The sequence below is a fragment of the Molothrus aeneus genome, chromosome 6, assembly GCF_037042795.1.
Source record: "Molothrus aeneus isolate 106 chromosome 6, BPBGC_Maene_1.0, whole genome shotgun sequence".
In the NCBI taxonomy this organism is placed as follows: Eukaryota; Metazoa; Chordata; class Aves; order Passeriformes; family Icteridae; genus Molothrus; species Molothrus aeneus.
This window is the reverse complement of record NC_089651.1, coordinates 9,298,834-9,322,893: the sequence shown is the minus strand read 5'-3', so window position 1 is coordinate 9,322,893 and position 24,060 is coordinate 9,298,834. Positions and strand designations below refer to the sequence as shown.

The 24,060-nt window shown below is 48.5% G+C and overlaps 1 protein-coding gene across 1 annotated transcript in view; it reads right to left on the bottom strand.

The window, feature by feature from the left end:
- Positions 1-3,951: 3,951 nt before the first annotated feature.
- The window catches only part of DAGLA (diacylglycerol lipase alpha), a 56,821-nt gene continuing 36,712 nt past the window's right edge, over positions 3,952-24,060 (bottom strand). The window contains exons 10-21 of the mRNA XM_066551272.1: positions 23,551-23,675; positions 22,459-22,615; positions 22,177-22,260; positions 21,980-22,057; positions 18,061-18,141; positions 16,625-16,767; positions 15,319-15,387; positions 14,305-14,377; positions 13,353-13,549; positions 12,427-12,556; positions 11,823-12,004; positions 3,952-11,165 (exon numbers count right to left, since the gene is read on the bottom strand). Coding sequence (XP_066407369.1) covers positions 10,238-11,165; positions 11,823-12,004; positions 12,427-12,556; positions 13,353-13,549; positions 14,305-14,377; positions 15,319-15,387; positions 16,625-16,767; positions 18,061-18,141; positions 21,980-22,057; positions 22,177-22,260; positions 22,459-22,615; positions 23,551-23,675 — 2,247 coding nt within the window. The 3' untranslated portion in view covers positions 3,952-10,237. The remainder of the gene's footprint in view (positions 11,166-11,822; positions 12,005-12,426; positions 12,557-13,352; positions 13,550-14,304; positions 14,378-15,318; positions 15,388-16,624; positions 16,768-18,060; positions 18,142-21,979; positions 22,058-22,176; positions 22,261-22,458; positions 22,616-23,550; positions 23,676-24,060) is intronic.

Sequence of the window (24,060 nt, the reverse complement as noted above, 5' to 3'; positions counted from 1 at the left end):
TATTTGGGATATATTCTTGACTGAGTGCATTCATCTTCCTCTTCTATCCCTGTCATTCCCATCCAATCCCAAAAATTCCCTTGTACTCAACTTTATTTGCACTAAAATCCTTCTTTTTATGTGGCAGGATGACTTTAACTGGGGATAACTCGAAGCATCCAGTTCCTTCCTTAATTTCCTCCTCCACTGAAGGACAGATTCCTAGAACGGATCTTGAGGGACAGGGATCATGGAATCCTGGAATGGTTTGGGTGGGAAGTGACCTTAAAGCCCATCCAGTTCCACCAGGAACATGGTCCTGCCTGTGATGGTGTTGGATCATATAGCCAGGTCCAAGGATGATCAAAAGATTTGGGAAAGGGTCCTGAGCCCAGATTTGCATCCCTCTGGATTGACCATTTTGGGCTTGGCCTGGGATTCTCCATCCTAAAGCGTAAAATCCTGTGGAACAACTAATTTACAATAAAAATAGGACGCTTCCCTCCTTTCCTTAGGGATAATGTCAACATTTCCACATCCCAACCTCTCGTGAGACAGCTCCAGAGTGCTACACACCCCTTAACAGAAAGGAAAATCCCTTTGGGAACTGCACATTAAGGATTCAAATCCTCAGATTTGAGGGTTCTTCCCTCACAAAGTGGCTGACATTTCCAGAATGCCCTCCTCTGGACATATCCCTAAGGAATTTTTGCTCCTTCCCTTCTTTCCTCCTCCCCTGGTGCCTAAATCAAGGTGTGGATGATCCACATCCTTCTCACCTGAGTTTTCCTCCTGCCTCCCAGTCCTGCTCAGCTCCCCCTCCCAAGGAATGCTGCTCTTTCCCTTTCCAGACCTGATTAAAGGGAAAAGACCCATTGGAAAAACACACCAAGGGAGGGAGCCAACCTCATCCATATGGGATGGTCCAGCTCCCTTCCTGCAGGGAGCTGGGATTGCAGCACTTCAGGGATGGACTCGTGTGATCCCCAAAGGATCCTAGAGAGCTCTGAATCCCAAAAAATCCAAGGTATTGCTTTGATCCATAGGGAAGCACCTCCAGTGGGTCCAAACACAGTCCCTCACTGGTTTTCCTTTCTCCTGCCCTCCACATCTCCCACATTTCTCCCCCTCCCCAGTCCCCTCTGGGTCATGGTCCCTGCAAACCCTGCTCTCCCTGCCCCACGTGGCTCGCAGGCAGCACGAGCCAGGAATGGGTGGAGAGATGTTACTCGGGATATTACTCATGGAAGGTGCGGCCGGGGCTCCCTCCGGCGCTGAATTTCAAAGTCCAGTTTCCAACAAAACAATAATTCAGGAATTTCCCCCTCCCTTACCCCATCCCTCCCCACAGCCCAACCTTCAGCTGAGACTCCCAGGCATGACTGGAAGGATTTGGAGTCCATTTTTAAAGTTTTTCCACCAGCTCTGAGCACGGACACCTCAGTGTTTTTCCTGAAGGGCGCCGGAATCATTGATCTGGCTCACATGAGGCTCAGCCGAGCCGGGATCATGGATCCAGGAATATCCAATGGATATAAGATCTATTTCTCCTGGTGGGACCAAGTCCCAAAGAAGCTGTTGTGTCACTGTTGGAGATGCTGGAATACTTGGAATCTCCTACTCACAAACCACCCTAAATCCAGGCACAAATTCCCCAAATCCCAGATGGTTTAGTGGGAAGGGACCTCAAAGCTCATCCCATTCCATCCACTGCCACAGGCAGGGACACCTTCCACTATCCCAGGTTGCTTCAAGCTTCCTCCAGCCTGGGCTTGACACTTCCAGGGATGAAGCAGCCACAGCTTCTCTGGGAAATCCTTTCCAAGCCATAGGGAAGCTCTCGCCCCGCTGGAGGTGGAAGCAGAGCTCCCTTGGTTATCTCCTCCTGGCAGGAGACCTGTGCAGATCAATCCCTGCCTGGTTACCCATTAACTCCAAAGGGTTTGTTCCCGAGACAGAGAGAACACCTCCATTGATTCATCCAGGAATAAAGGACCATCCCCAGGGAGGAACACACATGTCCTGGGAGACCTCTGGAGCTGGAAGTGCAAGGACTCAACCCAGGCCTGGAGCAGGGAAGTGTCACCCACCCACTCCCAAGAAGGACAATCAGGCTCTATGGAAAACCCCTGTCCGCTCTACCAGGACAAACAAGGCCACAAGGGCTGGATGTGCTTTCCAAGGAAGTTCTGTGGTGGGAAGGATGAATACAGATTGAGGGAAAATTCAAGGAGACATCACTGAGGAGGCAGGAAAATACAAATGCTGCTGGAACAGGCCAGGAATTACAGCTGGACCATCACCCTCAGATCACTGTTTCCTTTCCCTCTTTTCCAATAGAAATACAACCTGGAATCCTTGGAAAAACCCTGAGGAACTATTTATGCCATGCTGGTTTCCATTGAATTAATTAACAATTAGATCCCAACTTTAGTTAATTAAATATTCCCATTATTTCCCCCCATTTTCTTTGCTTGCTGGGGAACACTTCAAAAACTGTTGGAAATTTAGGGGTTTTTCTGTAGTTCTGGATATTTTCTTAATGGATTGGAAACAACTTTTCTCAATAAACTGGGATTTTTTCCTAAGGCCACCAACATACCCAGCAGCCGGAGAATCTCCCTGGAAAACACGACTACATCCCCAAGGAAGGCTTTTAATAGGTTTTATAGCAGCATCCCCCACTCCTGCTGTGTCCACATCCATATATTTTCATCCTTAAAAACTGAATTAAAGCAGCCTCTCCTAAACATGGATTATTCCGTGTTTATCCAAGGATAGCAGCCAGAGTTGGATGTTTTCCTTCCCCAGGAGAGGAAGGGTTTCCAGAAGAGCCAATATCCTTTTATGAGGCTGATATAGCTCTGGGTAGGGAAAAAAAATCCTACTAAACCATCCCAAAACATCAGGCACTTGAACATTCCAGCACTTTTTATAGGCATTTTTATAGGAACTCAGTAGTTCAGCCACCTTTGAGCTCTTAATTCCCTGATAGTCCCTTCAGGAGCAGCCATAAAAAACAATTCCATGCAGCCATTAATAGGATTACACACTTCCAGGCATTCCTTTTCTCCCTGGATTTCTCCTGGCTGGTCAGCGAGCTCCAGGACTTCTCCTGCCCTTATTCCTCAATGCTGTAAGCCATAAATGCAGCTTTTCCCTTTTCCAGAATATGAATTATGTGGAATTATTCAGCTGGGAACAGCTCTCAGGCAGTGAGATCCTGCCTTACAACTCCAGAGCCATGTCCTGTGGGACACTGGGAAAATCCCAGTTTGGACTCACCCGGCTCACAGAAGGATCCCAGCACCTCCATGTTCATCCAAAGGGGAGATCTCCACACTGCTCAGGCTGGAAAATCCAATAGATTGAATATTTGGGATATATCCTTGACTGAGAGCACACATGCTCCTCTTCTATCCCTGTCATTCTCATCCACTCCCAAAAAATTCCCTGTTTGCACTAATATCCTTCTTTTTATAGGACAGGTTGAATTTAACTTGGAATAACTCAAAGCATCCAGTTCCTTCCTTAGTTTCCTTCTCCACTGAAGGACAGATTGCTAGAACTGATCTTGAGGGACAGGGATCATGGAATTCTGGAATGGTTTGGGTGGGAAGGGACCTTAAAGATCCAGTTCCATCCCTGCCATGGGCAGGGACACCTTCCACTACTTCCAGGACAACTTCCAGCCTGCTCCAACCTGGCCATGGGATGGCAAATCCACAAGCTCTGGATGTTCCCCCAAGTGTTTTGCCACTCCAAAGGCTGAGATCCAGAGCAGAGAGAGCTGGGGAAGAAACAACCAACCCCCAGTGATTCCGTGGATCCTTCCCAAAAGCCACATACCCAATTCCTGGTGTCCTTCCCACCTCCCCCAACTCACTCACCACCCTTTAAGGCAGAAACCTCAGGCAATTCCCAACCATCCGTGTCCAGGACATCCTTGGCAACAGTCACATACTCCAGCCATGCTTCCAACATCCATTTTATACAGAGTGCCATAGAATATACAGAAAATTTATATACATCCATGTTTCTGGAATTAGGTTATAATTCATCCGATCTTTCTTTACAGCGGGATTAGTTCAGATCTTTCGTACAGAGGTACAAAAAAAGTCACGTGGAGAATGAAGGGCACATGAGGAGTGCTTGAGTTTCCTTGGAATCTTCATGCTGGGGCAGCTCGGAGCAGGGATTCAGAGGGCAGCATTCCCAGTATGAGCATGGGGACGCAGGATGCTGGGCTGTTTTTTCCCCCCCAGTTGCATATCCAAGTGCTCCAAGCCCTGCCAGAAGCAGTGGGAGTGCCTCAGAGCTCCCTGGAAGGGCTGCTTCTCCCAAAAACGCCAAAGGCTTCAGCTCCAAGGAGGCAATGAGGATCCAGCAGGAAATGAATCCAGAGGTATCCTGCTCTGAGCTGCCCCAGCACGAGATGGGACACAGGTGACAGGCAGGAAGGGCTTTTCCAGAGAGGCAGAGCCAAAGGAAAGGGGCTCACAGGGCTCAACATTCCAGACAGGGAGGCACAGCCCATCCCCAAATATCCCTGTGCCAACAGGAATTCCACATAGTGCCAGGACAGGAGCTCGAGAGTATTCCCTGGACTTGTGGAGGGAAAGGTGGGAAGCTGGAGCTGCAGGTGAGGCCACTTTGCCACCACCAAGCACTGGGGACATCCCAGGAAAGGAGTGAGGACCCAAAGGGTGTGGCAGTGTCCTAGGAAAAACCCCTGCCAGGATCCCTTTGCACACAAAACTTCCCAAAAGTGGATATCCCAGCAGGACAGACCCGTGCCACCCCAGCTGGGACTTCTGACTCTGAGCCATTGGAACTGCACAAAGCCCAGGATGGGAAGCAGGGAAGTGGAATCCAAAGAAAAACCAGTGTCAAGGCTTGCTCCTGTGCTGCAAGGATTTTCAGGAATCAAGAGGTGAAGACAGGGAGTCATCTCTCAGCCCACAGTTGTGTTGGGAAGGTGGGAAAGTCCGGACATGCAGCATGGTGTGACACAGTGACATCACAGGGACTGGACACAACCAAGGGAAGCAGGAAAAATTCCCAGGGAGCTGCTCCAGAGACAGGGAGAAACTTGGTGTGGGTTGGAGGAAATCGCCTGCCTCAGGTCAAGATTTGCTTTTGGCACTTGGATACAACCTCAGGCAGCAGGGAAAAGTGGGAAGGTGTGGGAAGTCCTGGCTGAGGCAGAATGGGAGAGCTTGGAAGCAAGGGCAGCTCCTGCCAGGCCTTGGTCACACTTCCATACTCCCACAGAAGTGGGAAAGTAAGGTGGGAGATGTCTGATCCCAGAAACTGGGACCTGAAGCCAGGGAGAACAAAGGCACAAGAGGTATGAACTCAAAAAAACATGGAAAGAACAATGAGAATGGAGACAGCAAAGCACTTGGAGGCTGATGATGATTCCCTATAACAAAGCAAGGAATTGCCCTAATCCTTGGCTATTTGGAATTTCCAGCCCTTAAGCAGCTCCTTGGAGCTGGAAGAAGGGGAAGGGCATCAGTGACTGCTGATCCAGCCCCTTTCCCACCCCTCTCTCCATCCACAACTCCCCCGTGGGTCTGACTGGAGAGCAGAGGGCTCTCAGACTGCATGCCAGCTTCCAGCTGCAGTATTCCCTCCTCTCCTTCTTCCCACAGCTGCCAAGGATGGGCTGTGTTTGCCTCCAGCAGGATCCATGCAGCATTGCTTCCTCCACACAGGAGCCATGAGAGGGAGCTTTGGCACAAGAAATGAGGCTCTTCCTGAAATCCAGCAGCTCTTCCCAAAAATCAGCACTGCACAGGCTCTGGGAACAAAGCAACGAGCCCAGTTCCAGGCAATGCTTTCCAACTGCTTCCTTCAGAGGGATTTCTCAGCAGAGCAATCCATGCAGAGGTGCTGCTGGAATTCCAACCTTCCCTTTCCTGCAGCACTGTAACACTGCAAGCAGGGAATCACAGAATTCCAGAATCATTTGGAAGCTCCCACCCACTGCTGTGGGCAGGGACATCTTTCCCTAGCCCAGGTTGTTCCAAGCCTTATCCAACCTGGCCTGGAATATTTCCAGAAATGAGGAATCCACACCCCCCTTTGGCAACGTTACTCAAAAGCTGCAGTTACAACCACTATTCCTAAACCCACTGGAATTAAATATTCCTCCTCCCATCCTGCAAAGCCAGAATGTCCTACTGCCAAGGGAAGAATATCCCAGAATGGATAAGGATAAACCCAGCATGGAGGGGAGCTCCAGCCCAGCAATTCCCAAGGCAAACACAGAAGGGCTCTGCTGCCCAATGGAGGCTCTTGGATACAGCCTCAAAATACAAATCCAAACACACCCGTTCCAGCAATAATTAATCCTACCTAATTCCCATTGCTAGGAGTAATCCTGATTATTCCTATGTCCCAATTTGTAAATGAAAGCTGTGTGGGCGAGGCCATGGAAATAATATTATCTGCCTGCAGGAAAAGAGCAGCAGAAGCTGAGAAAACATCAAAGTGCATGGAGAATGTGTTAGATATTCATCCTGCATCCCCACGCTTGGAGCTTTTCCTCCTTCTTACGTGCCCTTGGAAACAGATTTCCCACTTTAATCCTGCATGGGACTATCAACTGCTCCTGGAATCTAGCATCCTAAAAGAATAGAACTGGGAATCACTGGAATTCTATAACCACACTCCCCGTCCACTGCCATCCCAGCCCTCTGCAGAGACCAAAATACCTCCCACAAATCCTGTTTGCTTTGGAAACAAGTTCCTAAAAAGTTCCAAGAATCTCATTTAACTGCTTTGGGATAGTCTTCCCATGTTTCCCATGTGCTATCAAGGATGTGGAATGAGCCATCAGCACCCTGAGAGAAGAGAGGGATGAGATGGCTCCTGAAATAGGTGAGAAGCACAGGGAGCAAAGAAAAGAGGGAAGCTTTAGGGGGAAATGAATATTCCAGATGGAGAAGGCAGCCCCGATGGAGAAGAAGCAATGATAAATATTGGAAAAGAGCTGGTATATCCTCAGCACTGCAGGATCCTTCCCAAATTTTTTGGCACTGCTCAATGAAAACAATAATAAAATCAATTTAGTGGTGCAGAAGAGCCTCAGCTCCGTTCCTCTGCCAAGGAACTCTTGGAATACCAACATTCAGCAGTGTTGGAAAGGACCTTTAAAGGTCACTCAGTCCAAGGAAGAAGGATCAGAATGGATCTTAAGGATGAAGCATGGAATGGGTAACCTGTTGGTTGGTCTGGGGTGTCAGGCACTTCCAGCACTGCCTCTGCAGAGGGTGGAACATCCTGTTGGAGTATCATGGGAATATCCGAAGATCAGAAGGCACAAAGCTGAAGAGGAAGAAGCAGAAGCCAAGAGGGAAGAGAAAGCAGGAAGTGTGTACAGTACAGATGAAGGAGGTAGCTGCAGCTTTAACATTTATTTCAGTATTCCAGGTGTGCTTTTCCAGGAGGATATGGGAGATCAGCCTTTCCAAATGCCCAGATAGCAAAGGAGTGATGGGAATGGAGACACGGAATGCTGGGGATCAAGACACAGTAATGGGGATCAAGACACGGAGACATTTAAAGCAGAAATAATTCCAAGAACGTGGATTTCATTTGGGAGGACTGGGATCAGATCTGTTTGTCAACAAAAACCAGGAATTATCTATGAGAGGATACAATGAGAACCTTTGAGGGGCTCTTTTGTGCCTTTACTCCTTGACCTGTGGCAAGCCCAGCTCCCAGGAATTACGTATTTCCAGGTTTTCCAAAGTCCAGTAATCACAGAGCAAAAACCTGCAGCATTCCAGACTGCTTCCTGTCAGGGCAAGGGAAGGCCATTCCTATGGGATACAGTTCCAATGGCACAAAGAAGGAAACAGTCACCCAAGGACTGAGTCTTTCAGGACACAGCAGAGGAACGCCAGGGAAGGGACTTTCTAGTGCAACATTTGAGCCATGGAACATCAGCAGGTTCCCACTGGAATTGTTTTAGGAGGGAGATATCCCACTTTTCCTCGCCTGGAGGCACCTCCCACCAGTAGTTCCATCTAATCCCAGGTATCCATGTTGCTCCCAGGGACAGAGATGATCCTTTTGCTTAGTGTTTTAAAGTGCTTTGCAGATCCCAAGCTCTGCCTTAGTGCTAAGGGTTAATTCCTGCTGGGAATAAGGGCAGGAATGAGCTCCTTATCCCAACTCCTGGGCCAGAAGGGGAGCTAGCCCGCTAGCCCCGGCCTCCCTGCCCCTCAGCTCCCCTTTTCCCCTCAAACCTTCCCAGATTTTTGTGCATATTCCCAAAAAATCACCTCGGTAGTGTTTCCTGAGTGCAGGAATTCCTCCTTACCCTGTGCTGTGCTCCTGAACCATCTGCTCCCTGCTCATTTTTTAAGGACCTACAAAAACAAAAAGAACTTCTGGTTGCTCAGAATAAAAGGATTTTTCCTTCTCCAAATCCCTCTGGATCCAGAGGGGCTTCCTCCCTCTGATTCCACTCAGGGAAAGGTCACCTTTGGAACTTTAAACCACAGGGATAATGTTTTCCTGGCCGCTTCAAGCACTTCTGAAGGCTCTGAAATGGGTAAGGAGCAAGGGCTGGAGCATCCCACACTGGATGGAGTGGGATATCAGCACTTGGACCCAGAATCCAGTGGAATTCCATGCACCCAGGATTATTTACATCAATGCACAGTGGTTATAAAGTGCTCCTCAATGGCATTGGATCCCACTGGCTCCCAGGAAGCACAGCCCTGACCCATCCCAGTGCTTCCACAGCCCACAGGGAGAACAGGAAGCCTGGGATTTGCCAGGAACTGAGCTCCTGGAAAGCACAGCATCCTCCTACAATGGAAATAGCACTGCTAAGGAGGGGAAAAGGGAGCAACCACAGGATTCTAAGGAAGTTAAAACAGGAATTTCTTTTCCAGGGAACTCCAGGGAGAGCCATCAGTAACTGCTGAGCTTTGAGGGGGGAGCTGTGGCAATTCAAGGCCTTTTCCAGGTCCCAAGAATGTTTCATTTCCTACAATAGGTAGTTATCCTCCTGCTCCCATCACTGGAAAACCTGCCTGGAGAGGCGGAGCAGGCTCCTCTGGGCCCGGAGGCTCAGGTAGTTTTCCTAACTTGCTCAAGCTTTCCTATATGGAATTGTGCAGGTGGGGAGAGGGGGCAGGCAGTTACCCCCGAATCCAAGCCACTTGGGAAGCAGGGGGCTTGGAATTCTGCCTGCCATCCTCTCTTCCCTCAGTCCCCAGAGGGAACAGCATGGGAAGGAGAGGATGACCATGGATTTTCCTTTGGGAAAGCATCCCTATTTCCTTAATAAATACTTTCCAACCAGCTCAGCAGCTCTGTAAACATACAAGAGATTGCAACACTGGGGAAAAGTCCATCTTTTCCCTGAATTCCCAATGACAGAGGCTGGCACTGATCCACGGATGCTGCATATGGGTGGTGTGAGGACCCCAGGGATCCAGGAGAGACTCCCAGACTCCACAGGGGCCTGGAAAATAATGCCAGATGCATCTTGCAGTTGATCCATCCACATCCATGCAGCTCTGAGATGAGAATCCTGGCAGTCCCACGGGAATGTCGCCAGCTTAGAGGGGTCCAGGGAACCAAGGAGTGATGGGGGTGATATCCAGGAGAACTTTCTGCTAAAGGCAGAGGAATTGGGCTCTTGGGAACAGCGTCCTTCCCTCTCTCGGGAGTGCTCGGGAGAGAGAAACCACGGTGCCAGCCCCATTCCTGCTGCGCCTGGCTGGGAAGGGGAGACTGGATTTGGGGGGAATACAGCCCCAATGGCTTTAAAACAGGAGTGTCCTACAAAAGCAATCCCCATGGAAGTGTGCCGAATTGGATCTTGGGCCGGATCCGTGGTAGTGCAACAGGGCCCAAAGTCTCAATCCGCTCATTTCCCAAAACCACCGGCTCGGTCCCGAGGAGAGGGATCTGCCCCGGCTCCCTCCTGCTTCCATCTATCCAGGTATCTCACTCCCAAACTCAGCAGGTGCCCCAGGGCAAGGAATCTGCCTCTGGAATGAGACAGGCTGAGGTAGGGAACTTTAGTGCCTCAGACCCTCTCAGGCCCCGTGGGGCAAAGCTTCTCCCAGCTCCAAGCACAGGATTCCAGCACAATCCATCCTCCAGACACCACCACTGGGTCACCCCAGAAAGGATTTTTCCAGCTGTCTCCTCTGATCCCAACTGCCCAATGACAGCCTCCTCCATGGATTATCCCACTGGGATCATTCCACCCCTTTCCCCTGCACTAAAGGGCCGAAATCATGAGGTCGTCCTGCTTGGCAGGGCTGGTTACGTGTCCGGAAGGGGTGGAAGTCCGGATTTTGTCCGTGGCCAGGCATTCCTGGCTGCTCACACCCGTGGGAGTGATATCCATGAGTTCTCCGGATGAGCTAAGGGGGAAGGAGGGTGACACGGAGATTCCCGACGAGGGATCCGTCGAGCCCGCAAACAACCTCGGGGGCTTTGGGACTAAGTTGGGCTCGTACTGTGCCCTCAGCAGGATCTCCTGGTCGCTGACGGATTTGGGAATCTCCGCAAAGTCGCTGGAGCTGTCCGACACCATCATGCAGTAAATGTCCTGGAAGGAGCTGCTTTTGCTGTCCAGGTTGAAGAGGCTGTCAATGAATTCAGCGAATTCCAGCACCTGGGGACTGGGAACGTCGGCCAGGCGGCCGTTGTGGAGCGGGGGCTCTTCCCGAGGGGACGAGGACGTGCGCTCCCCGTCGCTCCCGGTGCCCTCGGCGCTGCAGCGGCGCTGGGGGGTGGTGCCGCCGCTGTTGAGGACGTTTTCCGGGGCCTGCGTCTCCTGGGAATGCTTGGAGAGGCTGTCAGCAGCCAGCAGCTCTGTCCGGGAGCTGAGGGAAGGGTTTTCCTCAGGGATAACGGGGTCTATATAAAAGCAGTGCGTCTCGTCCTTCTCCATGACCGCATGGAGGCTGGGGGAGCCCCGGATGCTCCGGAAGCCGGAGGAGCGCCGGGAATCGAAGCTGTAGATGGATTCGTTGTCCGAGAGGCTCTCCATGGTGGCCAGAGGGGCACGGCGGTCCTGGAGCTCCACGGAGAGACGTTCCTTGGTGTCCAGGAGAAGCAGCTCCACGGGGTCCTTCTGCACGGGAGAAAGCGGCTTCGTCTCATAGAATCCCTCCAGGCTGATTTCCGAATGCGATTTGCTCCTGCAACGGGAAACAGAGAACACGAGGCTGCAGAATTCCAGAACAGCTAGAGGATCTGAGGGTTCCTCACACAGTTCCTCCAACCAGAGGCATCCACAACTCCATCTTCTCGCTCCACCCTCCCAGCTGGAAATACCACAAATGGATTCTCCCTCTGCAAACTCCAGTTCTTGCTCTTCTCCCTTTTTTCCTGGCTCACTAAATCCTTCTCTCTTTCCAGAGAGGCTGTGGACTATCCCTGATGGTGTTCCAGGTTGGACAGAGCTTGGAGCAACCTGGGCTGGCAGAAGGTGTCCCTACCCATGTCAGGGGCTGGAACTGGATGATCCTTAAATCCCTTCCAAACCAAACCAAACTTGCCTCCAAGTTTTACCTTAGGAAAACCTCACCTGTCTGGATAAGGAAAAAAAAAAAGAAAGTCTCTCTCATATCTTTTCCTGACCTTGCTGCAGTCAAATTCCTAAGCAACACAAGGGATTTTTCCCCTAGATTTTTCCTGACATTCCTCGAGACATCGTGAAGCTTTAATTCCCACAAAGGCCCATGGATCTGTCTTTCCCACAAACATGGATCACACAATGCTCCAAGAAGAAGAGGACCCACACCTGTGGGTATTTATTAATATTTTTAATATTCCATATAAAAATCTCTCCTTACTTGGTACTGCTGTTCCTTCTGTCCACTGGGATGGCCCCAGTTCCGATCTGCACGGTGGGGCAGCTGGGCAAGGGCTGGCTCTGGAATATCAGCTCCGGGGTGAGATCCACTTCTGTAGGACTCACCATCACTTTGGCTGCAGAAAGCAGAGCTGTTTTCCCCTTGTTGTAGTTCTCCAAGACCTGTTCAAAGAAAGCAGAGGGACAGCAGGGATTGACTGGAGGCTTTCAAACAGCTGGATAGGCCTCTTTCTTCCCAGAGCCTTCTGGAAGCACAGGGAGATAAAGGATTAGATGGATAAATCCTGCCACATCCCTGGATGTCACCTGGGCTCCAATTTAATAGGAGCTCCTGGAATGAACCATCACCGCCCAACCTCATGTTATTCTGATGTTAAATTTGGAAACAGGAGCTTCTGGGACTGTGGGAATTCCATTCCCAGACCCTGTCACCCTCCACTCCCAATACCCTGTGCAAGACTGACCAGGAGCATCCCCTTTCCTCCTCTTCTTTAAAATAAACAGCTTGGTGTATTTAACCAGCAGCATTCCCGGCTAAGCCTGCCTGTCCCAGTGGTTTTTGGGATGACAATTCCCTGCCTTACCTTGTTGAGCCCTTCCATGACCACGTAGGGGAGGTGTTCGTGCAGCATGGCCGGGGAGATGATCACCTCGTTGAAGGCCTTGTTGTCCCCCCAGATGGCAAAGTAGGTGGGATCCTCCTGCTCACAGCAGCTGGAAAAGGGGTCCAGACAACAGGGAAAATGGGATGGAAGAGCAGGGCAGTGTTTTGGCATGTGAAAACAGCAGGATGCAGAGGGAGAAAAAGAGGAAAAATAGAGGGAGGAGCTGTTAAAATACATATTGCTCCAAAATTCTGCTTTATGGGGACATGATTATGTATGGACTAATCATCATCTAAAGAGGAAAAGGACTTTGGACAAGGGCCTGGAATAATGGGAAAAGGGGGAGTAGCTTTAAGCAGAAAGAAAGTGGGTTTAGATGGGATACTGGGAAAAAATTCTTCCCTGTGAGGGTGCAGAGGCCCTGGCACAGGTTGCTGCCCTATCCCTGGAAGTGTACCAGGCCAGGTTGGATGGGCTTGAAGTAACCTGGAATGGTGGAAGGCATCCCTGCCCATGGCAGGGGCTGGAACTGGATGATCCTTAAGTCCCTTCCAACCCAAACCATTACAGCATTCCATGTGCTGGTTTAGATTAGATATTGAAGAAACTCTTCCCTGTGAGGGTGGTGAGACTGGAAAACTGGGTTGGATTTCCAAGGGAAGTTGTGGCTGCCCCATCCCTGGAAGTGTTCAAATCCAGGCTGGACTTGTCTTGGAACAACCTGGTCTGGTGGAAGGCATCCCTCCCCATGATCTCCACAGTCCCTTCCAACCCAAACCGTTCCATAACTCTGCCAGCACAGCCAGAACCACTGTCCCCGTGAGACAGCGGGGAAGAAAACTCCCTTCTCCTTGTGTCAGGGGGAGTTTTGCATCAAGGATTCCAGCAGGAACTGCAGGACTCACCAGCACTGCTCGGCAGGGTGGTTGTGCACCACGTGGATGATGCGGCCGGGGGGGTACAGGGGGGTGCTGGCACTCAGGGCGATGGTCAGGTCACTGGGATGTGTCCAGAGCCGGTTGCTCGTCACCGAGTTCTCCTCTGGCTCCTCAGGAAGCTCGGATTTGGGAATGCACTTGGTAGCCCCCACAATGATCCGCCACTGTTCCCACAAAGAGAGAGAGAGAGAGAGAGAGAGAGAGAGAGAGAGAGAGAGAGGGGAGGGAGGATTTGAGGAGAGAAAAGCAAAAAACCAGTTTTCTTTCACACAGGAGGGATTTGCCTAAGGAAGGTGTGTGAAACACCACCAAAGGTGTCCAGGAAAAACACAGTGACACTGGGAATAAATAAGGAATGATACAAGGACAGGAAAAGAGGGAAGCTGGATACAGAGATGATCCAAATGTTTCTGAAAGTTGATTTTCCTTTCCCAATTATATACCCTCTCCAGGTAAATTCCATCATGTATTATCCCTAAAAATCTTTGTATTTAATGGTTTTTTTTCCATCTTGGTGCAATGGTAAAGACTGGGGAGGGACAACTTCCCACATTTCCTATCTCCAAGACATGAGCAGACCATTTATCCTGGAACAGCATCACCCCAATGTTCTGACAAGCACAGGTGTTGGACTTTCAGCCTGTTCCCAGTTTTAACTGGTCAGGAAAATCCACACTTGGAATACAGACTTTAAAAGAGGCTCAGACAGATAATTCCCTGCTCAGTTATTTGGGATGTGTGATGGTGAAGTTTCAGCAAGTGAGCCAGAATGATCCCACTGAGCTCTCCAGCTCTTTCCATCATTCCTCTGGTTCCCTAAATAATGATCCTGAGGAGGCCTGGAGGAAACCCACCCTTCTTGCCACTAAAATTCCCCCCTGCTCAGAGACATCTCCAGGTGTTGGTTCTTCCCTCTTACCTTTGGTTTGGTGCTTCTTTGGAGAACATCCAGAAGCTGCCGGCGAAATCCCTCCAGCTGAGAGAGCCCGATCCTGGAAGAGAGGAAGATGTGACCATGGAAAAGAGGAAGATGTGACTCTGGACAAAAACAGGTGTGGTTATGGAAAAGAGGAAGATGTGATTCTGGAAGGGATTAAGATGTGATTCTGGAAAAGAAGAAGCGAGTCTGAAAAAGAAGAAAATTATGGATATGGAAGACAACACCTGGGCAGGGAACAGGACAGGAAGGATATGGAGCACGGTAAACAAGGCATTGTGTTTAAAAGGACATTAAAAATAAAAAACATGGAGCAAATGGATTCAGAAGTGGCATCAACCAGGAGCAGGAGCCAGGAGTGAGAGGCCCAGGGAATTACAAGGACAATAACAAGGATAGGATCAGTGAACAGGGAATGAGGGAGGTGACGACGAAGATGGCACAGAACAGGTGAGTTGGAAAAGTGTCCTGGAGATGAATGACACCACTGAGTAGATGACAGGATGGACAGGATCATGGCATCCAGGTAATTTCCAGGTTGCCTGGCTTCTGTTCCAAATCCCTGCTCAGCAGAACTTATCCCAGGAGATAAGGAAGGTGAGGAATGCCAAGGCACAAGGAATGAGCTGGTTTGGAGATGAGGTGACATGGAACAGGGATTTTGGGACAAACTGGTCCAAATGACGTGGCAGCCTATCCAGGACAGGGCCAAGATAACGCAGGAAACCAGGAAAGTGGCACATCTGATATTCCAGGTACCATAAGGGAGGATTCCAGAGGTAGGACATTCCCCCTTTTCTTTCACACAGGAGGGATTTGCCCATAAAACCCCAACAAAGGTGTCCAGGAAAAACACAGTGACACAGGGAACAATAAAAGGACAGGAAAATGAGGAAGCTGACGACAGAGATGATCCAAGTGTTTCAGACAGAAAACAGATTATTCAGGACAGAACAGCAGAGATTCATCAAGGAATTCAGACAATCCTCCACTTGCCTGGGCACCAGATCTTTGCCAAGCACCACTGCAGTCACAAACTCCTTGGAATACTCCATGGCATCCTCACTAGAAGAGAAACAGGAGCAAGAAGAAGCAAACAGAGTTTCATTCCCAATTCAGTGGCAGGGAAACCAGGGGCACAGACCCCAGTCCAAGCTCCAGGCTTTGGGGATTTGTGCCTTGTGGAAGAAAAGTCTGATCTCCACATCCTATGGCCCAATCATTCACCTGCACAAGACTCTGGATATAGCTGGGAAAGGAAATGCTTGAACTGAATGCCTCATAGTCATTTTCCCATAGTTTGGGAATGGTGGGACAGCCAAGGAAGAAGATATTTCCTGCTCCTGAGGCTACAAGGTGGGATGAAATACCCCAATATTTGGGAGAATTCAAATGGCAAATTTCTGCAGCAACCTGACTTCCAAGACAAGAAGAAAGAAATCAAGATTCCCACTCTGAGTTTCCTGGAGAAATTCCCAACCAGTCACCATGGGCAGAGGCTGCCTCACTGACCTAGGGATGATCATGGGCATGACACAAGTCAGGAGCTACCAAGGGATCCAGGAGTGGAAGTTTGGAGCAGAAGGTTGTACAACTCTCCTGAAATATCCTGCTCTGTGGCTGCAGAAGACCTGGGAATACTACAACAAGGAATGCCAGCATCCAGATTCAGCAGCAGGATGGTTTAAAACCCTTGGCTGCTCCCGGAATATGATGCAGGAACTACCAGGAGAAGCTTCTCATGATCCATAACTGATTGCAAGGATCCCCATGGCATCTGTCAGGACCAGGAGGACCTTCCCTCACTTCCCAGCAATCCAATGGGATGTTTTGTTTGGGAATGACATGACCAGAAGGTCTGTTCTCATTTATAATGGGAGGGATTCACAATTAATCTCTTCCTGGTTTTGCCCCACAGCCAAGGGAGGGAAATCAGAACAAACCCTGTGAGCAATTTTTGGCTGCAGAATGGCAGAAATCACATCCCAATTCCAAATTTTTGGAAAAAGAGTCTAAACAACTGGATCAGCTGCTGCAGACGCCTGCATTTGGTCAAGTATCTCCTTTATTTCCATCTATTCAGTGGGAGGGGGTAGAGAGTAAGGAAATTGCACCCATTTCCCATTAAATTTAGACCCATGGATAATTCAGTTATAAACCAGAATATTTGGGAGCCATTTGCCATCCAACTTGAATACCAAACTATATCCCAGAGGAAACACTCAGCTTCTCCAGGCTGCCTTGTCCATTTCACTGCTCCCTAGAGCCTCACAAGCAGGATCCAGTGTATCCCAGCACCTACCTGAGCAGCCCACCTGGGGGGGAATAAGCAAAGCACTTCAGGGATGGATACTGGGGACGCAGCAGGAAGGACAGGATGGCAGCTGTGCCAGCTCCAAGGGAATGCCCAACCACAATCAGGCCGTAGTGTTTTGTTCCTCTTCCCTAAAAAACGTGGAAACAACAAGGAATCGAGGTCAGATGGGAAATGAAATTGAATTTATCCCCCAAATCTCTCCCTTTCCCCAGTTTTGGAGTCTGTTTCTATACACGAGCACTCCAGATTCCAGCTGAATGGCTCCTTGCTTGTTCTGAATCATGGAATCATCAGAGAATCCTGGAATGGTTTAGGTTGGAAAGGAAGGGAGAGATCATTCCAATTCCACACCCTGCCATGGGCAGGGACACCTTCCACTAGCCCAGGCTGCTCCAAGCCCCATCCAACCCATGCTGGAACACTCCCAGGGATGGGGCAGACACAGCTCTTCTGGGAAACGTGTGCCAGGGCCTCACTGGAGGCTGGAATTCGTTCACTTCTAGAATTCTACATTTGGCCTACTGGGACTTTCCTGAAAGAAAGAAGGTGGGAAGAAAAAGGGAAGGCACACCAGCTATCTAAATTATTTAGGATTTGATGGGAGCTTTTTGTCCCTCCTGATAGCATCCAAGTCCACACAGAAAGTGTCTCTAAACCTCACCGGACACTTTTCTCTGGAATATCTGCCCTTGGCAACTGTCAGAAACAAGGTCCTGGACTGGTGGGACCTGGGATGGCACTTATGGACCTAAAGCCAGGAAATATTCCTCCTGAGTAACAAAACAACTCCCATTTTCCTTTTCTAGGCAGAAAGGAATGAAGCTCCATCCCCAAAAGCTGGATGCTGGTTTATCTCTCCCTCCCATCCACCAAATATCCCAAGGCAGCACTTCAGCAACTATTTCCAACATATAAACCAAGGTAAGCTGCTTCCCAACATCTCCCCTGAGTCCTGTGACATCTCCCTGCCACCAGAAATGTGCCCACAGGGACAGTCACCACCGCATTCCAAAGAAAATCTCCATAAAAATGGGATTTTAGTTCCTGCTGATTTGGTTTTAATGCTCCCTGTCCTTCATTGCCACCATGTGGGACTTCCTGCCTCAGGAAAAGGAAAATAATCAGGAGCTCTGCACTATTGGTGCTTCCAAAATAAAAAAGCCTTGCAGAAAGTCTGGATGGGGATTGGAGCAACCTGATCTTGTGGAGTGCTCTCTGCCCATGACAGGGGGTGGAATGGGATGAGCTTTAAGGTCCCTTCCAACCCAAACCATTCCATGAAATGAGTAACTAGCTGGAAATCCTGGAATTAAAGGAAGAGCTGAGAAATGAATACAACAGACTCAGGGACATGGAGATTCCCTTAAAACCCAGTTTTTTATGGAAATCCCATCCTCTGTCCAGAGACAACTTGTACTCACCAAATCCCGCCCAAAAGCTTGGGACAGCACCATCTCCTGCTCCAGCTTCTTCTTGATGTACTCAGCAGACAGCACCATTCCCTGTGGGAAGCAGGAACACACAGCAGGATGTAAATGGGATCTCAACATCCAGAAGGTGAGGAAGCTCTGGAATGTCCCTCAGCATGGATCAGGATGGAGGGAGAACTGATTCCCCTCTGCATTTCCAAAGTTTTGGTGCTTAAGGAGTAAAGGCAGTTCTTAATTAAGGAACACTCCAAGGGCCTATTCCTGGGCTTTTAGGGGGAAAACTACCCCAAATCCAATTAACTTAAACACAGGATTGTGGATTTGATACTTCAGGCCAAGGGACCTGGGGCAGAACAGAGAAATAGACTTGGATATTCTAAATATTGGTTGTTTTAAAGCCAAATTATACTATTCCAGGTAAATCTGGGATGGAGTTTTCAATTTAAATCTGGGAATAAAAGTGTGAATCATTCTAATAGAGATAATGATTCAAACACCAAAGGGAAAAGTGGCAGCACAAGGAATTAGTTCCTGCCTTCTCCAGCCATCAATATTAAGGGGATTTGGTTGTCAGAGGACATTCATCCCAAATTATTAAAAGTTTTTATTCCCTAGAAGTCAAGGAGTGCTGGAAGTTGGGAAAGATCCTATCTGGATCTAAACTTTCCTCATCTCTGCTGTTTCTCAGATTCCAAACGTAATTGATGCAATTCCAAGTGCAGTTATAAACAAGCAACTGGAATTTGGTTTATGGCATAAATTCCTGATAATGCTACAGTTTAACTCAGTGGGAAGTGAACCTGAACTCCAAAAAATGGGGAGACATGGGGAAAATCATCTCCTTGGCTGTTTTCCTTTAAATCCCTATCTTAAAATGGTGTGAGTACAATGGGAATGTTACTGGGGGCTCACTCTTCATCTCAGAGATAGGCAAGGATTCCTGGCTCCAAAAGCAAAGAAAAATACATGTAAATAATAATATATAAAACCTCAGTTATTCCAGAGAGCTGGATCAGGGGTTGGAGTTAAACACGGCAGGATAATGAAAGGGAAAAATCAGAGAAACATCAGGGAGAAATCAGAGGTAAATCAGAGGAAGAGCTGAGGGGGAAAATGGTGGGGGGAAAATGAGGGGGTGGAAATTTGGTGGGAAAATTGGGTGAGAAAACGAAACCAGGGATAAATAAATCAGGGATAAATCTAAATCAGGGATAACAGTGCTGACTCTCTTGCAGCAGTATCACCTCATCAAGCCTCCAGAGATCAAGTTTTATTCCATCCTTATGGAATTTCTTGGGTTGTTTCAAAGAGGGGCAGAAAGGCATAAGAGAAGCCAGTGAGGAAAAAAAGCAAAGAAACATGGATTTTTCCAGGTCCTCAGTATCTGAGATGTCTTTGATCCCAATGTGGATACTGAAGAGGGGAAGCAGGACAGAGGAGACCCCACTCCAAGGAAATGAGATAAACGGCATGCTGCCACCACTAAAAAGCACCACAGTGGTTGTGCCTTGTCCCAGCTCCTCCCCAGCTTCCAGAAGAGTCTCCACTCCCAATCCTAATGAGAAGTGAGCAGCAGGCCACTGATCTAAATTCCCACCGCGAATTTGGGATTCTATTTTTAGGGAGCGTGACCCAAATCCATGGTGATGTCACTGCTGGGATGTTAGTCAGCCTTTGGGACGTGTTTTTGGTAATTATATCCTAATGGAGACAGGGATTTTAATTATTATGGAATGAGACTGTAAACTTCCATTTAGATTCACCATTGGAAAAATTCCCTAAAATTCCTGGAATCCTGGTTTGGGTTGAAAGGGACCTTAAGGATCATCCCATTCCATGGACAGGGACATGTTCCATTAGCCCAGGTTGCTCCAAGCCCTAACCTGGTCTTGGACACTTCCAGAGATGTAGCATCCATAAATTCTCTGGGAAACAAATCTAATTTCAAGTTAATAAAACTATTTGGGCTTAATTTTGCAAGTTCACATGTAAATAACCAAATGGATCAAGGATTTAGGGAAAGGGAATAGAAATATTTCGCATTGTTTTGCATCCCAAAGGCACAAAACTGCTATGAGATATTTGAGATTTTGGGGGAAAACCCCCAGAAGGGTCTATTTATGAGAGAAAAATGTTGAAAGTTCTCATTACTGGGATCATGGCTGAGCTTCCAGGACTTTCCAGCAGCTCCTTGTCCTCCTGGTTGGCTCAACACCAGGAAACAAAGCTCTGTAACATCCTATTTTCACTAACTTTGTCCTGGGAGTTCAACAATTAAATCTGGATTCACCCCTTTGGCTGAGGATTATTTTTAAAATTAACTTTGTTATAAAATCAGTGGAGTTTATTGTAAAAATAGTGAAGTTGGATTCTTCTTTGAGTTATAATCCCTTTTTTTTTTGCATTCTAATCCCTAAACTTTAGTTCCAGCTCTATTTTTTTGATCCAGAATAGCTCAGAGGCCTGATAAATATTTTTTTTAATTGTGACATTGGAGCTGTGGAGTGATAAAAAATTTCATGTAAACATCAAGACTTGGAATTTTAGGATGGCTGACAGACACCCCCGGGGATGGGTGGGACAGAATTAGCAGGAAAACACCCCAAATGAAACAAATCCTGGGAAAGCTCCCACGTAGCCAAGTCCTTGTTTCCAAATTAAATGTGTAAGTGAGACATTGGATTTGTTTGGATATTAAACTTGACTCCTGGACATTAAAAATGCATTTAAAATTCCATTATCTCCCTTAGTTTTCCCTTGGGAATCAACAGCACATTATTGTCTGCAGATTAATATTGATAATAATTCCAGAGAAAGTGAATATTTCTCTCCTGGCAGCAATCCCAAAAAAGAAATAACACAAAGGACAAATAAAAGCTCTGTCTGGAACAAAGGGAATAAACTGATAGTGTTTCATGGAAGTCGCCAGTGGAGGAATATTTTCATATAAAGATCAAAAGCAAAGCCAATTTCTGCAAGGATCTATTATTCCTGGATTTTCATTGAATCATGGAATTCTGGAGTGGTTTGGATTGGAAGGGACCTAAAAGCCCATTCCAGTCCCATGAGCAGGGACACCTTTCATTAATCCAAGATCCTCCAAGGTGTCCCAGCCTGTGGCAGGGGTTAGAACAGGATTTGTAAAATCCCTTCCAACCCAAACTATCCCAGGATTCCACAGTTCTATTTCCTAAAGCAGAGAGAAGAGGTTTGGTATTCCAGGAGGACACCATGAGGCAAGCTGGAGTTCCCAACTCATGGCTTCCAAGGACTTCCAAGCTCCACATCCCACCTTGAGCAACACCTCCTTCCCCCCAGCAGCACTTCCAGCAGCTGCTCTGTTCCTTCCAACCCCCACTCTGGATTTTCCTTCCCCAGCTTGGCACTGCAGCTTTGGAAGCTGCCAAATTCCTGATCATCTTAAAAACTCAGCACGTCGTTCCTTTGCCAGACAGGGGCAAAGGTCAGCTCTGGAATAAATGGATTTAGCCAGCCCAGAGCTGCTCACAGACACAGAGCACCCGTCTAATTTCATGGATCCGAGTCCTGCCAGTATCCTTTGAGGACATTCCCATCACAGCAGAATTTTAAGCACATTCTCAGGCTTTTGATTGAAAATTCCTTAAAGGTCTTTGGAAGAAAAAGTCGTTTGAGTGGCTCCAGGAATTTCATTGTGGGTCTCCACGATGCCTTTCCAAATTTGGAATTCCCTAATTGCACGGAGTTTTTAATTACACGCCCAGTGATTTTAACTGTTCCCACTAATTATTTAACACCTCAAAGCCCTTTCTGTAACTTCTTTTTCAAGTAATTAAGACCATTTGGGGGTTTATAATTAAAAAGTGAAATAATTTTAAAAATCCATGGGGTTTTGTTTGGTTTGGGATTGTTTTCCCTTTGTTTTCCCCACCTTGTGTCCCAGCCACGTTCCATGGTGCCCCTCAACTGGCAGGCGCTCCGCATCCCCCGTCAGATCCGTCAGGGCATCCTGGAAGAAAAGCAGTCACCTTGCTTCAGGTGAGTCAAATCCAAATCAGGATTCCAAACTGGGAAGGGCTGCAACTCTCTGGAATACCCACCAAGGAGGCCACTGGACATCCCACTTACTTTTGGGGACAGAGTTCCCCGGATGCTGATGACGACCTTCTTCTTGTCATGGTCCACAGCCACGTAGAAAGGGGTTTCATAAACCTGCAAGAGATCAGGAGATATATTCCTGTTGGAGTATCCTTGGGGAAAAGGAGACAGAGCATATGGCAGGATTTGTGTCCAAGTAAGAGAATTTTTTGATGGAAATAGAAGAGAAAAAGGCTTCATTTCCCTTCTTTGTCCCAGTAGAGCCAGAAGAGGGTAAATCCCCTTGGGAAGGGGGTCTGGGGTTGTCCTTACGGCGTCGTGGCAGGAAGTGTAGACGATGTCCACGGAGGTCATGTTCTCGTCCAGGAAGTGGCGGCGGATGGCGATGGCGTTGCAGCCACAGCAATTGTCCTCCTCGATGGTGACACCGGGAGCATAGCGCGGCCGCGACGGGCACAGGCAGCAACACCTGCGGGGAAGCAGCGCGGCTGTGAGGGGAAAAAGCTGGATTTGGAGTGGCATTCCTAGAGGAAAGGGAAAGGTGGGCTCTCCAAACCTCATCCCGATGGCAGCGAGTGCCAAGTGAAGGATAAAACCATGAAACAGCCTCAAAATCTGGGATCAGGTGCAGTTTTCCTTTTGAGCACCAGAGAGAGCTACAATGCAGCCAGTCCCCAAGGAACCCAAGGATTATGGGATGGGATGGCTCCTCAAAAGATACTATCCTTGGAAGCACAGTTTTCCAGTGCCTCAACATGGAAAAGCCAACACTGACCGAGCTCCAGGTTTATTTTTAGGGAAAAAACGGGTTTAGAATCATCCCAAAATAAAAAGAGAAGCGCAGGTTGATTTTCCTTCTTTCTCTCTCACAAATAAAAGTATTCCCAAGGAATCACATTCCTCCCAGGAAGTGCCAAAAGCTCGTCCCCAAATTGAATCCAGTGACAGAATTCTGGCAGCTGGAAACAAACCCTTGCACTGGGGCAAAAATTCTGAGCTGGAAAAATCCAATTAATCTGAGGGAGCACAGCCCAAGCCAGGCAAATCTTGGAGGTCTTTTAATCAGGACCCAAATGTCAACTCCCTGATTTTTGAGCTCCAAGAAGCTCTTTTTGGACTTGGTGTTGTGCCAGGTGAGTTGTCTCTGCTGGCTGTTCCGTGCTCCAGAGAGAATGGAGCAGAGGACAGGCTGGTTTACGTACTAGGAACTGGAAGGGATTCAGAAAGCCTTTGGAATATGAAGCCCAGAGAGATGGAAAGAAAAAACACGGGGAAAAAAAGGCAGAAAAGAAATTGAGCAGGGAGGAAGCACCAAGGGGATGAAATAAACGTGGGGAAAAACAAAGGGTATTTCTAAACGTGGGAAAACCAGGCAGGAAAAAAGGGATGAGGGTGGGCACTCACGAGCAGGATCTGGCCAGGCGGCAGAGTCCACATGTGGGCTTCCTCATGAGGTAAATGGGCCATCCATAGGCAGCCAAGGCGAAGAGCATGTAGTAACACACCTCCCGGTACCGCTGCATCTCTTGCTGGAAGACACGGCACTCCCTGAGCCTGCCATCTCTTGGAATTTCCCCCTCCATTCCCTTTTTCCATAGTTAGGCACGTGCTGAGTGCCAGCCCCCTCTCCCAGCTGCGCTGTGGTGACTGAGGAGAGTGAGGTGGGGATGCCAGGCAAGAGCCACCCCCTCCCAAAGATTCCTCTGCCTGATTTCCTGAGGAATTCTCTGGGGTATCCCACCACGCTGCCAAGGAAGCTGCTTCCTGCAGATTTGGAAATGAGCTCCCTAAATATCCCCTCTCCAGCAGGCCAAAGGATGCCTGGAGAGGGCCACAAAGCCAATGTGAAGCAGTTGCATCCTATAAAAGCTCAGTTATTCCAAAGAGCTGGATCGGGGGTTGGAGTTAAACACA